Source organism: Cavia porcellus, unplaced genomic scaffold (genome assembly GCF_034190915.1).
Source record: "Cavia porcellus strain 051 isolate PalLab524CR breed Dunkin Hartley unplaced genomic scaffold, mCavPor4.1 scaffold_2, whole genome shotgun sequence".
Lineage (NCBI taxonomy): Eukaryota > Metazoa > Chordata > Mammalia > Rodentia > Caviidae > Cavia > Cavia porcellus.
The window spans coordinates 64,118,973-64,136,835 of NW_026947485.1; the positions used below are offsets into that span (position 1 = coordinate 64,118,973).

The following is a 17,863-nucleotide window of genomic DNA, read 5'->3' on the forward strand; positions in this document are numbered from 1 at the left end:
AAGCTCTTTATATTGTCCCTCTCCAGCAATAAAGTTGTATTCTCCTATTAAATTTTTACTAAGCATGAGTCATTGGTTTCAAAATAATGTACACGTTTTAATGAACCTAAATAACTTGTCTAAAAACAATAAGCCATTACTTTCAAGAAAAACAGAAAAACCAAACTAAAGAACAAATTGTAGGAAGAAATACAATGCTTCTAAATCACTTAGAAACAGTTAAATCATCAAAAAATGGACATATTCGGTTACAAAATTATTTTTAAAAGCTCAAACCAAGTAAGCTTTTAAACCTGAATATATAGCAGAAAGGGAATACACAGCAGAAACTTCATTATGGGACAGGATCCTTCCTGCCATAAGATTCTGTTCAGGACAATTAATAAAAACAATACTAAGGTTACCCTAGATTCCTTTGTAAAATGATTCTTTTTTAAAAATTAGCTTAATTTGACTCTAGTTCATTTAGGCTGACATCTGAAAATAGATGAAAATAATACTATGAATAAAGCAAGCAGATGATTATCTTTTTATTTTTAATCTCTTTCCATTTAAAGAAAGAACAGTTGTTGCCCGCTCAAAGGGACTCCATCACCCCTTTACACTGTACCATTCAATTACTATAATTTTATTAAAAATCTGTTAATGTTTTGAAGACTTCCTTCAAAATATTGTCACAGAATAAGAAAATAAACTGCCAAAATGTCTAATCTCCCTCTTCTCATTCAAAACTGTGCCACAGTGAACACCCCTCGTATATGCCTGAAGACCTGCTACTTCCTATCCTATAGGCCACTGTCACATTCACTCTCATGCAAACATGCCCTCATAATTTCTATCAGCTACTTTTGTTTGTTTTCATTATTTTGTGGTGCTGGGGATCAAACTCAGGGCTTTGTACCTGCTGGGGAAGCAGGCTGCCACTGAGCCACACCTGCTTTTCATCAAGGATGAAAATGACTTCCCACTACCACTGATGGAAAATTAAGAACCCTGACTCCTAACACAAGATTCCTTCACAAATCATCTTCCTTCCAGAGAATGTTCCCACTAGGAAAATACATTTAAATTGCCTTTTATTAGTTTATTTATTCATCTTCAAAGAGATGAATTTATGTTTCCTTTCTTGAGTCAGCTACCTACTGTGTTTTCTAAAACTCAGCTACTAGAAATTCCCATCTTTTCATCAAACTAAATAATCGACAAACTGAACTGGATAGGAATAATTTCTTCTTATTCTTACTGATTCAAATACATCAAACGTGACTCAGTATAATGAAATAACACTTATTGAAAGTTTAAAAGAGATGTGATCGCTGACAAGGAATTCTGAGATAATTTCTAGGAACCTCAGGACAATTTTTGAATTTCTTTGAATTTTTTTAAAATCAAAAATGGTACTAAATAAAATTGGCCACCTATTATAATATATACCACAATCTTTACTATGTTAATTAACTATTTTCTCCAAAAGAAAGTCTTCCCTAACGACATTGCTAATATTTGTTGTTATTCATGCCATTTCAAACCAAAATTCCTTCAATTAATGTTTTAGTGCAACTTGAACATAGACCATAATCGCACCATGGTGGTGGGTGCATGATAAAGTATGTGCCTGCTGTTGTTCTATGTGTATTCTCTGTGATTTGACTCTAGAACACTAATAAAGTACACATATCATCATTTGTTTCCATAATTTAATTATGTATACTTTACTATTACATCTACATGGATCATTTTATAATGATGTACCAGAAGGTTTTTGAGGGGAGGGATAATTTTAAAAAGTACTTATTTAATATGAAGTCAAGAAGAAATTTATTAGCTGATGATTTAAGTACACACAAATACTTTAAAAGCTTATTCTACCATCAGCTTTATTTTTAAATGAAAGAAATTCAGAAGAAATATATGATCACAAATTTTTATTCACAAAAATGTATAACTTTCAACTTCATATTATCTAATGGCACAAGACTTTCTCAAGAAGAATAAGCATCAATATGTCTCTGACTTTTAAAAGTGTATTAAAGTTATAACAAAGTATACTATACACACAAAAATACATACCAGATTTAACTAGTATATAAAAAAATGAAAGGACAAAGCTAATGTTTTTTTAAAAAACACCTCTTTTAATTACTAATAATTTTCTGCTTTAGCATAAAAATTGTGATATTGTAATAAATTGCTTTACCATTTAAATAATCTACTAATGATAGTGACATTAATGGAATCAAAAGGTAATTATTTGGGTTTGTAACAAATGCAAAATGTATACTATCAATCTGAAAACATATGACTAAGAAAAATAACATATTTCAAAATTACCAAAACTTATCAAATGATAGTTATACTTAAAGCTAAGTATTTAAAGATGTAATTATGCAACTATATCATACTTAATCATAAAACTTGTGAAACAGTCTTCATGACTTATGAATTATTTAAAAAGGCTTCCAGTCATATTGACATCACTACTGCTAATGTAACATCTTTCATATGCCATTTATAATCACACCTCCCCAAACACTTGTAGCTCAAATGTGAAAACTTCTCCAATTCCCAAAATATAACCTGCACTTTTCACAAACTCAAACTCAACAATGATGAAGAGCTTACTTTCACACTAATTCCTAGATATAATCACAAAGAAGAACAGATACCTACTTCCTGGAAGTGCTCTAATTGTTTAGTTGTATTAGAAAAAGCTCCAGGATGTATTGAGTGAAGAAGCATTCTTAAACTAGAATGAATGAAAACAGATAAACAATGACTTCCACATTTTCAAATCAAGTGATCCGCCCTACAAGATAATGACCGTGTTCAGAAACTCAGCAATATGTGACACAGGTCTTCACTCCATTATTCTTGAGTCACTTCCTTTCAGGCAGATGTGATATCATCTCTTGACTGTCCTCTTCCCCAGCTAGGTCTTTCTTATATTCTTCTAATTTCTACTCTTCTACTTGAGGTCTGTCAAAAAGCACACAGCCCTAATGTCTTCTTAATTACACCCCTTTCCATAATTTTCTTCAGCGTTATCACTTTAAATACAAGCAGACACTGATGGCAGCCAAATTTGTAACTTTAGCCCTGCTTTTCCTACTAAATTCTTTCATCTAACTGCCTCACAAAGTCCAGCTGACTTTAACAGCTACCTGAGGGCCTGATTTTCCAATGCAGTCTTGCTCCTTCCCATAATTCTCAGGCAACACTAATGATACTTCCATCTCCCAGTTTGAAGCTAACCACTGTCTTTCCCTCATAGTCCACATCACCTCATCAGCAAGAACAACTTCTGAAACAAAGTGCAACGCCATCCATTTCTCATCTGTTGAAGAGTTAATGCTTCTTTAAAAATGAAAAGGAAAAACTGATTACAGATACAGAGACAGCGTGTATGACTGTTTAGAAGCACCCAAGATGCAACTACAGACTATTCAGAGTCAGTAAGAGAAGCTACAAGTGAGAACAAAGTCAATTTGGAAGCCACTGTACCCCAATCTCAGCAACCTTAATCTCCAGTGGACTGAGCCTCCAGTTTTTCTATGAGGAAAGAACGAAATGGAAGTAAAAACTTTTGGCACACATTTTTTCTCTCAGTATAGTCTTCAAGTGGTGAGTACAAAGAAAAGGGGAATATGAATTTTAAACCTGAGAAAGGGAAAGACATATGACCAATAACTAAGCTATTACATACTGTACAGAGATCTTTATATTGCAGCTTTTGGAATTTTGTATCTGTGTTTTCTGCACATAGTTCCACATAACCAAGGACAACTTGAAATACAGTATTATGAATGGCTTGGGTGAAGTGCATATGAAGTTGATCCATTGCAGTCTGGAAAGAAAAAAATATATATATATATAACTTCATGTTCTTAAATTTTGACAGATTCAAAAAACACAGGGAAAATTCTTCATCAGTCATTACTATAGCACACTGATCACCATTATTCTCAGAACTTTCTGTAATGTGCAGTTTGCAAATAACCTTTCATATAACCAAGGACACTATACCACTTAAAATACGTGTGAATTGCAAACACTGCTGTGATTGTCTGTATTTATAACTGGCATTCATTTGATTTTTCAAATGTGGTATGCAAAATCACACCTTCGGATTCTCCCTGCCATCAACTGACCATTCTCTTACCTCATTCAGTTCATTCCTCAAAGACGACCTTCTCAGTGACGCCTTCCCTGACTACCCTATATACCTTAGTAGTTTCTAACATTCTGTTTGCTTACACTGATTTGTACTTCTTTTTAGTACTTTTTATCACCTGACAGCATATTCATTTATTTAATGTTTGTATCTCTCAAGAGAAGATAATACAGATGACAGCCTATATTCAGGTTCCTGGAGTAACGCATCTAGTACCAACAAATATTTGATGAATAAAGACAATCTTGCAGAAGAAATTAGAAATCAAAGGTCTTTAAACATTTCATTCAAAATTATCAAGTATCTTTTTTCTTGTATTTTTCCCCAAGTATAGTTTAAGACTGTGCCTGGGGAAAAATTAGTAAGTTTCGACAATTCAGATTTTAAAATGTAAAATGTAAATAAAATGTAAAATTTTAAAATGTAAATTACATATTTTGGCAAAGCCTTAAATTTTCTTATAAGAGAAGGGATCATTTAAGGGAAAAAACATTTATACCTATCATGCTTAAATACTCTATGGATAAACACAGAATCCCGTACCTAGAGAATATACACTTAGCTTTCAAACCATGGCCCTTGCTCCAATTTTCTCAAGGAAGTCCTTCAACAGTAAGAATATGCAAAGCCATGCATTACAAGGGAAGCTATGACATTTTGGGAATAATAGAATCCTTTGAAAAATCTCATAAATGTAATGGACCTGTTTTATAGCTAAGCACACACTTTATATACCATCTTGAGGGACTCACACTAGCCTGTCTGGGAACTAATGAAGCCTGATAATACATTAAAAGGCCATGTTTTAGGACTAAAAGTGGAGTTCAAAAAGATTACATCTTATCTCCCACTGAATTATCTTATAATGTACTTTTCCTAAATCATATCCAAAAATGCAAAAATATTAAATCTGGCAAGCATATTACAGTTCAAAAGAAACATACATAATATTTTAATCCACTATGTGTACTCTGGGTCTACATAAAAACAATATTACTATTAATTCAACATAAAAATGTACTTTTTAAAGTGAGACTTTTTAAAGAATACTACACTACTAATATTCAGACTTAAATAGCACAAAGTCTATACATACTTGATTAACAGAAAACAAAGGAACATCTTCGTAAAACTAACCTGTGTTTTTCCAAGAAGCCGATAAGCTTGTTGAACCTTAGTATAATGATTAATATCAAAATTTTTGCAGATTTTGGAAAGAGCTACATCCAGTTGTTCCTATGCAATTAAAACAGAAAAAAAGTGATTAGAGAATCAGGTTCTCAAGATTAGGAGAAAAAAAAGACTAGTCTCTCACTTTTAATTAATATTACAATATACTTAACTATTGCAATGGATTTAGTAGGCAAGGAAATAAAATTATAAACAAGTAATTTTAATTTATTAGCAACTACAATCAAGTTTACTGAGATGTTAGTAATGTGAGTTTTATGCTTTAAAACCCTTGTTTAGCACTTTAAGGAAAACAAAGTAAGTATAACAGCTTCTTAAGAAATCTTTATTTTTAACTTGATGATTCCTTAAGCATCTGCCAGGCTCTTATAATTACAAAAAGAGAGTTTCTAGAACTACTGAGATGCAATAAAACAATCCTTCTATAATTACTGAAAAGTAATTCCCAACAAAATACTAATTTTGAAAGTTACATACTTCAAAGTTTAAGCTGTTATATCTAAATGCACTACTTGGTTTATGGGTTTCTGTTTGTGACTTCATTTTTAATTAATGATTTTCTATATAGATATAACGTAGTATTTTATACCATATTAAGAATAAAATTGAGCTCTTCGCAGCAAGCCCTCATTTATTTAAAGTAGTCAGAAACTCTACTTCATGAATTCAAGGCAGTTGTTTTTGTGATTATCAAATAAATTAGTATTTTCACACCAGCAAATGACTGCATTTATGAATAAGGGCTACTTTCACAAAAGGTCATCTGAAAGTTCAACTTCAGCATTTATCAGGAAAGCAATAATATAATACTAGAAAATTAATTCTTAGTAAGTTTATTAAAATAAACACCCTGCTTTACAAAGATTACCAAGGAAGAACAAGAATTCTAAATATAAATGTAGGAAGAAAAACAGGACTTCATGTTTACATCTTTTCTTTTTCAGTTTCTGCATTTTTGATGAACCATATGAGATATTAGCAGGAGATTCATGCATTTAGAGGGATTTTCATCAGCCAATAGTTACATATAACTAACTAAAATAAAATGGACAAGTAGTAGATAAATTATAATTAATAGTATTTTGGCTATAAAATTATTTACTTAAGAAAATATCTATGTAGCATGGAGATTTTTCTAGAAATAATATTTCCAAGGACTATTTTGAGCTCTGATAGTACCAAAAGTTTTGAGTTTACAAGTATATTAACATTACCATGACAATGCATGAATACTCCAAACAGAAAAAAAACAATAGTTTAAGTGTAGTGATTTAAATACACTGGAAACAACACAAAAGGCAAAATGTAATGCTGCACCTGAGCTATTCAAACACCTCTGAACATGGGCTACTTCATTACAATAAAACCCTTCTTACCTCAATTTGTTCTAAAGTATCTTGCAGCTTTGAATTCAGCTCACTATTAAATAAAACAGAGTTAGATGTATCTATTTTTAAAAGTGCTAGAAAAATACATCAGCTGAAATAACAAATACAAATAGTATGAGCAGTAAGACAAGCTGCTAATTCTACACACAATACAACATGGCAAGAAAGAAATAGCAGAAAAAGAATTAGAAAGAAAATGAGTCACTAATGTAGCCACTGGACTGAATGAGTAGGAAATCCTAAAAAAAACCTACACTAGGACTTAAGAATTAAAATGTGATTCAATTTTAAACATAAAAAGTATAACTGACATAAAAGTAAAATTTTAAAGATAAAATTAATTTCTATATAGTAAGAAAAGAGAATTAGAAGATGAAACACTTTTATAATACCATTTTTAAAAACCAAATACTTGAGAATAAGTGTAAAAAAAACACTACAAAATACAACAGCAAACTAAAATAAGATTTAACTTCATGGAAGTTTATACCATCTTAACAGAGTAAAACCTCCAACACAGTTCTCACCAAAATGATCTAAAATAACAGAAATTATAATCAACATCATGCCGTTTTATTTGTAGAAAAAATAAGCAGTCTCTAAAAATTATGTGAAATTCAAAGGGCAAAGAATAGATTCCCAAAAAAAGTTTTAAAAAAGACTGTTCAACAGCATATACTGAAATAGACAAAGTTAAAGCAGAAAAGCAGTGTAAGACTGACTCAAAGATACACAAACTGATTTAAAGACAAAGGATATGATATTTGACATAGGAGACACCCAACAGACACTTCAGTTGATTAGTCATTCAGGATAAGTAAATTAAAACTACCAAAAAAAAAGTGCTATAGTAATAAAACGGCCAAAAAATGTTTAAAAAATCAAAATTGGCATCACCAAATGTTGGCAGTGGTGTGAAGTAAATGAAGTAGAGGGAGGAAAAATCATTATGATGCTAGAACACTTTATCTACCGAAACCTAACACAACTCTTTTTAGTACCTCTAGTCCTGATACACATCTAACCAAAATGCAGGGCAATTTAAAACCAGTATTTAAATTTTTATATCTCATTACTAAAAATAATTTGGACTATCAAACAAAATAAGTAAAATTATAAAATATTTTAACAAAATAGATTGATTTAAATTATTTTTAAAAATTCTTGTAATGTTTTCATAATTTTGTTAAGTTTGGTTTTATTCTGTCTTGTTTTGTTAGATTTTCACTGTGCCTGAAAATGGCAGCTATTTTAAAGATAACGGGATATATTATGGAAACCACTATTGATTTCCTATTATCTTGTTTTGAAGTTCTATAATGCTTTCAATCTTCTGTTTTGTTTCATCCTATTTTGTTTTGTTTGATTTTGTTGTGTGTGGTGGTATGCACAAGCATTTGCAGAAAATGACAGACATTATGCTAGCCATTGCTGATTTCCTGTGGTCTTGTTTTGAAGTCCTGTATCACTTGCATTGTTCTGTTCTGATCTGCTTTATTCTGTTTTGTTTTGTTCTCTTTAAAATAAAAAATAAAATTTTTAAAACACTATGAACAAGTAAAGAATGTAGTTTAACATACCAAAACCTTATAATGTTTTTACAAATATTACCTGCTAATTACAAACCTAGCACTCAAACTCCTAGTAGTTAGAGCGAACAGGGAAAGCCATAGTACACAATTCAGTCTCCATAATATAAATATTAGTACCTCAAAGTGGGGACAAGATAAAGAAACAAAAATCATTTTTGTTGTTACTGTGTTCTGAGAGATAATTTGCAACTCTTGAGAAAGAGGACCTTGTATCTCCAAAGGCTCAAAAGCATCATCCTTCAGATATGTACACACAGAGCTCGTTGCACTTTCTTCTTACAGAGGCCTTCTGTGCAAGCCCAGGAGGTAACACCAGGGAGACAAATATGTAGGTATTCAGACACAGAGTAATTGTTACAAAGTAAAACCAACATGACACATGTCTAGCTTTCAATAGTCTCAAAGATAAATCTCCCAACCACTATAGGAAATTCATCATTTTCTACAAATGCTAGTTTGTAAAATATAAACATATTTTAGAATGAAGATAAGGAGAACTGGCAATGATAGTCTCAAGTATAAACTGAGAATGAGTAAAACCATACCCATTAACAATTGGCAGTACTGGGTGCATAACTTACTAGAAAAATTAAAATCTCTAACAAGGACTTATACCTGATCTAAGCCAAATTTACAGTGCTAGGTTAAGAAAATTCTCATAGACAAAATTAAGATTCCCTTCAAAAATGATTTGGGGCATTTCTTGTCCAAAAAAAACAATGAATGAATGAATGAATGAATGAATAAAATAACAACAAGATCTAATGTCTCTAGAATAATACTTCAAGAAGGATGACTAAGAATGGTACTCTTATAAAGAAGAAAGAAGTAAATAAGTTTTCACTTCATCCTATTCCATTCTCAAAACCAAAGCAAAACAAAGAATAGGTGAATAAAAGAAAAGATGGCTTATATGCACAATGGAGTACTTTGCGGCAATTAAAAAGGATAAATCCTATTGTTTGTGACAACAGCGATTAACCTAAAAGACATCACCTTAAATGAAATAAGCCAGGCATTAAAAGGCTAATACCACATATTATCACATATAGAATTTAAGATAATCACATGGAAGTCGTAAGTAGAACAGTAATTATCAGAACAGAATAATGATTACTCCATAATAAAAATTAAAAGAAAACCTCAAAAATCAGTATCTTCTTTCCTCCGCAGCAGTTCCTTTTGTTCTCTGCCTTGATTCAAAGTAGTAACACCCACATCAATCAGTGGAAAATCCTATCCTCTTCTTTTGTTTTGATATATAACTGATAATCAAATCTTTATAATTCCATTTTCTTTTAGTATTTTCCTTATCCTCTTAGGATTATACTTTCTCAACTGTGTCTGAACTCAGGCATTATCACTTTTTCCTTGAATTACCTCTTAAACAATCTCCCATTTGCAATATATACACCCCACACATTCATACATTCATTTGACAAACACCACTGGCCAAACTTTGTATGATGCTCTCCAAAAAAGTGGTAAGGGAATAGCTCTGAGCAGGGGCATAACTGCACATCGATATGGTCAGCATTTCTTGTCATTCAGAAGACAGTTTTCATACAGGCTGGGTGGGAATGACTTTACAGAAGACAAGTACTCTCCTGTACTCTGAGCCCTACCATTTCCCGATGTTTTCTATCTGGCAGTTTCACATTCATGGTACCTGCCTGATTCCTGAGGATGACTGAGTCATCAGCTCTTAGTAAAGCAGAAATAGAATTACATTAATGACCTGCTTTAAAACTCACCGCTGGCTTCTCATTAAACTAAGGATAAAGCCAAAATTAGTACAGTGCATGAGACCCTTAACAACAGAAATTTTTAAAAATCTCATTAATTTTCTGATTATTTTAGTCATATGGATTGGGCGCAGTTCCTCAAACAGCAGGCCTTCATACCCTCTGTTCCTACACAGTGTTTATAATAAGAAGAATAACCAGCTCCCTCTCCTGTTTCTCCTCTCCTCTCTCTTTTTTTGTCTGCCCTCTCCTGTCTCCCCTCTCCTGTCTCTCTCTTCCCTCTTGTCCGTCTGTCTCTCTCTATGTATATACCCCACTTTTTCTCTGCCAAATATCCATCTGTGTTTCCAGGCCCCATTCAAACTCCACCTCCTCTGGGAGGTCCTCCCTATTCATCAGCTACTCCAGTAGCTCCCGTAACTGTCTGTTCACAGCACTATGTGTTACAGTAAACACAAGTTTCCAAGACACACCACTTTGTTTAATCACTCACTGAAACTAAGCTCACTACAGAACAGAGTAGGTAATAAATGAGTCAATTCCCAATTCAAATAAAAATAGCAAAATTATACCGTTTTACACTTGGCAACTACTGTCTGTCTAATAAATATAATACAGAGATAGAAGAAAAGGAGGAGAATGTTTTAGAAGAAAAGAGAAACACCAGACTAAATTTGCAGGCCCCTCAGCAGAAGAAAAAGGAGTGAGAAGAGCTCATTATATGGGATGTGAAAGTTCACATAAGGCTAAAGCTAGAGACAGACACAGCGTAAAGACAACTGGAACAACAGTAACTCAAAACTGTGTGTAAATCATTCACAGATGAGAGTAAGTTTCTTTGGTCTCTCTATTAAGCTGAGTATTAGTATTTATTCTAAAATTACCATAAATCTATCTGTTGTTTTCACTGCTATTATTTAAAGATAATGCAAACAAGGTAACACAAATATATAGGAAACATTATAAATATAAAATCGATAAATCAAAAATTGTTTTGTTTAAAAAAGCGTTGAAAATATACATCTGTACTCTGACAATTGACTACGAATTGAATATATACACATTAAAAATTATTGTTAATTAAGAATTAGACATTAACTATATGGCTTTTTAAAGAAGCCTTTAGCTATCATTCAGAAATATGAATACAAGCCATTTCAGTCAATTAATCAGAGAATGTTAAAAGGATCTACCCATAAACATTTTGATAAATAAGAGCTACATTATTAGCAAAAAAATTACTAATTCTAAGACAAAAAGGCTTGAAGCTTTTAAAAGCTATTCTGCAAGCTGAATAGAATGAGTTGAACAGTTCTGCAAAGCATTTGCCATCACTAAAGAAAATAGGAAAAATAACATCTGTAAATAATTAATAGTATTTTTTAAACAAACTGTTCTAAGACATACTTGTAAAAACTGATCCTAGAAAGGTTGCAAATAAATCAAAATTTTCTACAAATTTGATCAGATAAAAAGACAAGCTGATTTAGCGATAATTAACAATATTAAACTTATCTCTCATGGGTGTGTTATTAATGAGTCATGTGATTTAAGTCAAGTACAGTAATATCTCCAAGCCTCAGTTTTCTATATGTGTGTACTAAAAGAAAAAGATTGATCCCAGCTCTAGTATCTTATGATTTTAAGGTATCAGGCACAAATAACTCAATTATTACATCTTTGCATCTTTGTACACAGTTCGGAAAAGTTCTAAAATATTTAGAATTAACTTAAGTAAATAGATGTCTATGTTTATACTAATAATAATACTAATAAACATGGTTCCTGAAATTTCTATTTAGATAGATCCTATTCCAGTGATTTGAATGCACTCACAGGAAGCAAGAAAATGTAACAACAGACCTCAGAGAAAAACTAAACCAACAAGCCTGAAATACCATGAAGTATCTATATCAGTATCTATAACCTGCACCGCTGGACAACAAGTAGCCCAGCACACAAAGATCATAAACTTTTCACGTTCTTTGATGTTTAGTGATGTTTTCATGCAAAGTGCTCCTCTAGGGGCAGTATAATTAACAACAGAGCACCATGTTAGGGGGAGAACAGTGCAGCGTCACTCCACCTCCTACACCTACCACACAGTCCAATGGAAATTCACATGCGTGTGGGTGCTTGGCCAGTAAAATACAGTGATTACCAGTAATGGTTACAGTGATAATATTGGTTTTCAAGTATGCATGTACATTTTCTTATTTTAAGTTAGCTTATTTAAGCTGGTCTTTGTTGTACCATTTTTATTGTATTATTGCATAAAATAGTTTTAAAGCTTTTAGGAACACCATCTAATGGACGAGGGAGAAAGAGAAAAACAAGTTAAGATCAAAGGTAAGAAGTACTGGCAATGTCAGAGTAGCATGATGTCAACAACTTGGTCCAAAATAACCAAGCAGAATTAGGACAAAAACCGTGGGTCCGGCAGGGTTCTATGTCTGAGCCTCTTACAGAAACAGAAAGCAGGCATTTCTTGGGAAAAATGGATCAAAGACTAGAAGGGTGCCAATGCTTGTGGTACAGGTGTATTTACAGCAAAAAGCTATGTTCATTTGCTGTAGGACTTGACGAAGTTCTACAATCCACAATTTCCACAGAACTGTGAAGACTGTATTCTGAGAAAAATAATAGTTTTTAAAGATGATGAGAAATTAAATACAGCTGTCTATCATAGAAGTGCAGTGCTCAACAAAGTAGTTCAAATAATACACAGACATTCCAGCGCACAATGTAGAAACCGCTCAGGTTCCCTCAAGTAGCTTCTCTCAAGTGAAATAAAAAATAAACTAGTTTTGATTTCCCAGAATAACATTTCATAAAACTAATTTAGATGGATTCCCAGTGAAAAAGAAATTAGATGCTTCATTCACAGACATATTTTAACATAAACAATTCTGATTCTTATTCCCTGTAAATCCCAACTATGTAACTCTGTCAATCAACTCAAAAACTGTCAAATAATGTAAAAATGCTGTCAGTTACAAGTAAACAAAATCTGCCTTTCAATTTCTTTTATTAAAGTTAGCGAAACACAGCACATTTTTAGGAAGATAGAAGGTATGGAAGAGTAGTACTTTTCATACATTTTGTAACCAACTGACTACTTTACAATATTATTAGATACTGTATACATTAAACTACAGTCAAATTATCTGAAATTTATAGACAGTCAATGCTTCTTTATGCAGAAACAAATATATGAGTTATTTTTCCTGCTTACAGAATCGTAAGAAACAGAACTAACTTGTTCTACAGATGCACTCCAAGTATTTCTCCTTAGACCATGAGGTCTCTGTGCTGTATCAAAAATTTTATGTCCAACAGAGGAGTAATGTGACAAGGTATGAAAAGAGGACCACATGATCAACTAAAGAAAAAGTAAGAAGCAGATGACAGGTACACTGTAGGAACTTGATGAAATTTTAAAAAATCATATCAGAATTCAAAAATGCTCTAAATCATGGGATGGTTCCATTAAAAGACATTGCTAAGAGAAGTATGTTTATGATTCTATAGCATTTGATGAAAATTAAAGATTTAAGTGTTTTAAAAAGTGAGGACACACAGATTCAACTGAAAACTAATTACCATTCCTAAGATTACCAGAGTAAAATCAAGTGATTTTTCACTCGGAGTCACATGGGTCCAAGCGAAGATTACTTCTTGTCTTTGACTAAATTCCACAAGCTCAGGTCAACTAAACAAATTTTTAGAGTGTGGATGAATCCTATATACATAAGCTGAACTAGAGATTTCAAGAAAAGATAAAACATTGTGTTTGGAACACCACAGAAAAAGGAGCAAAAGGAAAGTAAATGCACAGAATAACAAAAGTGTATCTAGTTTAGAAAGCCAAAGAATGTTAGAATATAGTGATTTTCACTGTGTACTCACCCATACACATTACGAACTAACCCTGCCCCTACCTCCCAAATCACATTACCTACAAAAGAAGTGTTTCCACTTTTAGATGATATCTAACAACTGAACTTATAGAAGCAGAGAGTAAAATCATGATTACCAGAGGTTGAAGGTTGGGAAACGGGGAGATGATAGTTAAAGGGTACAAAGCCTAAGACAGAAAGACTAAGTTTGATGACTTTTTTTTAGATCTATTGTGCAATAATGAATAAATTAGTAACTGAGCACTGTATCTCAATGGCATTAAGACAGTAAAATCTCAGACGTTTTCACCAGGAAAAACGTCAAAGGTCAGAGGTGGTAAGTTAATTAATTCGACTTAATCATTCAATACTGTTTTCAAAAATTATGTCACTTTGTATTTCATAAATATACACAATTACAATTTGCTGATATATATTAAAGGGCATATACCAACATGAATCTAAATAAATAACTTTTATTTTTGGTGTAGTTTGCAATATATGATAATTAGATCATGTTGGGCAATTAGTACATATACACATTGCACCTTGATCATTTTACTTCTTCCTCTGCCTGCCTCTCTTACACCCCACCCTGATACCCTTTTAGCTGCACAAAGTCTACCTCCTTGTTGTCTCCCATCTCTTTTTATTTCACTCACTAAATTTTTTTTAAAAGGTGGCAGGTGGGTGAGAACAAACTCCCGACTGGGAAGAGAAAGGGGAAATGACTTTAGGTGGGATGAATAGTGGCTAACAAACCAACTTGTAGCAGTATTTGGGATGAGGACTCCTGATGTGAGGTGGGTGTCACCACCAGCGAAGAGAGCCAATCTCACACTGTTACTGAGTCACCAGCTCAAAACCACAATTCTAACAGTTTTCCTGGTAAACCTAAGGTGAAATCCTATCACAGTGACTTACTGAGGGAATTTGAATAGATCTGTGATCCATTTCTACTTATTTGTAGAAAAAAAGACAAATTTCTTAATAGTACAAGTAGAATTCATCTATGTAAATATAGTATTAAACACTGCATTACCTTAAAAAATTAATTTAAATTGTCATCACAGACTCCAATTTCAAATTTTTACTGTTTGGTCGCTGTAGTCACAGCTCCATGTACTACTGTACACATGACTCTGAAAGTGCTCAGAATCCATTTATGCTAACTTTAAAAAGCTCAAGTAAGTATTTCTTTTGAAACCATTCTCTGTAACTCTCATCGTGTAATCTATTTACTTTAGCATCACTAAAAAAGAATTTATTAATTAATGTGAAATCTAGTTTCAACATATCATGTTACCTCAATTTCCTGCACACTCATCCTTTATTATGGGACACCTGGTGACTTTTTAAAGTCAATCACTGCTATAATTTCTACAAAATATTAATGTATTATTCTCTTCTCTCTTTTATTTTCAACCTGTCATTGTTTCCCATCAATTTTCAGATAAAATTGTCCTATCTCTCTTCATAAAATTTCCTTGTCTTAAATTTCAATCAGCTCTCCCAAATCTGTCCCCAAAAAGGTCAAAGATGACTTCCTCGCTGCTGTATTTTCAGTCTTCATTTTCCTTGGCATGTCATTAGGAAAGACTTCATTCTCAGTGCCCAGAATTTCCTATCCATAATTCTTTGAAATTTTTAAAGATATTCAACAGAATAGTGCTAATTCTCAATTCATTCAAACTTAAAAAGTGTAAATGACATTGTCAAGTTTTTAGTAATGACAGTTAACCACTCTCAAGATGGACAAAGCCAAAATATCACTGCTACCCTTCCTATTATGTACATCTTGGAGAAATAACAAGTATGCTATTTCAAACTACATGATTCTAGTGAAGAAACACAATAAGAGCAATATTTAAATAGGCCCTTTGCAAGGGAAATAGCTAGCTCTCGGCCTTCACTAAGCAAAGACATGATAGGATATATAAAAATAAAAAGGTAATTCAAACCTACAACAATCATAATCCTTTTGTTTTCCAGATATCAGCAAATAATATCTGTACCACCAGTGAGTCACACTCACAGACTGCCAGAATTTCTACACAGTTGAGAGGAAAAGGACACACCATGAGCAGCTATGGACTTAATTTAAAACTAGGTTTGCTTGACAAGCACACTATTTTACTTAGATGGTATGTTCATTCGGGTAGGTTTGGAGGAATGAAGTATATTTAGGGATCTTAGATACAGTCACAAGTAATGCAAACCATTTTTAAACAAACCAAAAAAGTATTAATAAAGTTAGAACCAAAAGCAAAAGACGCAACAGCATTTTTGCATTACACATTTTATAACTGTACATTCTTAATCACTTAATCACAGTATTACAAAGATGATTTCAGCTTCCCAAAGATTTATCATGAACCAAACACTTGAACCATCTGATCTTAAAAACAGCCTGCAATATTATTCTCAATATTTACAGGATGGATAAAGTTAAACGGAAGGATTCTCAAGAGTCAGTGAAGATATGAACACATAATTATCCTGGTCTACTACTTATAAAATGATACCAATTCAACTAGGAAGAATATGAAAAAGTTACAAGATGACAAAAGAGGCAAAATTAAAGGATATCTGATCTCTCACATCTTAAGAACTATTATTTATACACTTCTTGAACTGCCTTTTATGAACATGAATATTAAACTAGACCAAATACTGTCTATTAACTTTCAATATTTATTGACATTGTATGTTCTATAACTATTATTTTTTAAAGAACTGACAATAAAATGACATTTAAAATTTTTGTATTCCCTTACCTTATGCAACTGTAATGTTTAAAAGTGCTGGCAGCTTTCTGGCATTCTAGGCACAACTGAATAGCTCCCGGATAGTCTTCCTCCTTAACACAACAACAGAATTCATTAGACTGAAAACATTTGTCTTAAAAGCTCTAATGAAAACATCTCACTTGTACTCTAACCAAAAGTTACCAAATCAAAAAACTGTAATTCCTCTTAAACAAAATTTAGAATAACAATAGTAGATAAGTAACAAGATACAGAGTCAACTAACTCCAGGCCTAAGATATCAAGAGGAAAAAAAATTATAATAATAAAATATTGTGTACTCTTAAAAATACTGTATAATCCTCTGAAACCATGACCTATGGATAAATAAGTATACAAACAATTATAAGCTGCTACATAATGAAGCCTTTAATTACTAACATGTCTCCTTTCAACAATGTTTATATCAAGTGGTCCAAAACAGTATGTACTCCATTGGGGAAATGTAATCAAAATTCAACAGTTCTATCAACAAGATATCAGTAAAACATTTCCAAGGAAATATATTTGGGAAAAAGTGAAATACTAATTATAACAACATATTTATCACTTGGTCAGTAATTTAATATCTAACTAATTTTTCATATGACTCTCTCAAACCTAAGTTAGTAATATGAGTTCAGAAATAAAACAATGATTATATAGAAAACCATAAAAACTTTTCCTGTGCTCATATCTAAATTCAACAAATGCTTTTTAAACCGCTAGGAACATTGAGATAATGACATAGCACCTACCATAAGGAGCTCAAGTATGATGGGAAAACATAACATATTTCATTAGGCTTTGGTGAACCTCACTATGATAGAAGTAGGCACCGAATGCTCAGAGTATCAAAGAAAAAGCAGATGGCTCACACAGAAAACCAATAAATATATAATACTAAATTAAAAATACTATATACTCCATAAATTGCTACTATAGGTTAGATACAAAACATAATTTTGTATTTGGATGCAACACACTCAAAAGACTAAAATCAGCATTGCAATACTACTAAAAAGTAAATGTTTTTCAAACAAATTTGTTTTTCTTATTAAGTGTGTATTCTACCAATAGAAAAGGCTCCA

At 32.3% G+C, this 17,863-nt stretch overlaps 1 protein-coding gene across 5 annotated transcripts in view; it reads right to left on the reverse strand.

Moving 5' to 3' along the window:
- Vps50 (VPS50 subunit of EARP/GARPII complex) overlaps nucleotides 1-17,863 on the reverse strand; it is a 106,465-nt gene that overhangs the window by 67,131 nt on the left and 21,471 nt on the right. For all 5 annotated transcript variants that reach the window (XR_010045361.1, XM_063242698.1, XM_063242697.1 and 2 more), the window contains exons 9-12: nucleotides 16,764-16,846; nucleotides 6,739-6,781; nucleotides 5,309-5,407; nucleotides 3,704-3,844 (exon numbers count right to left, since the gene is read on the reverse strand). Coding sequence is in view for 4 of the 5 variants with exons in the window: in XM_063242698.1 (XP_063098768.1) it covers nucleotides 3,704-3,844; nucleotides 5,309-5,407; nucleotides 6,739-6,781; nucleotides 16,764-16,846 (366 nt within the window). In the remaining variant the exon portion in view is untranslated. The remainder of the gene's footprint in view (nucleotides 1-3,703; nucleotides 3,845-5,308; nucleotides 5,408-6,738; nucleotides 6,782-16,763; nucleotides 16,847-17,863) is intronic.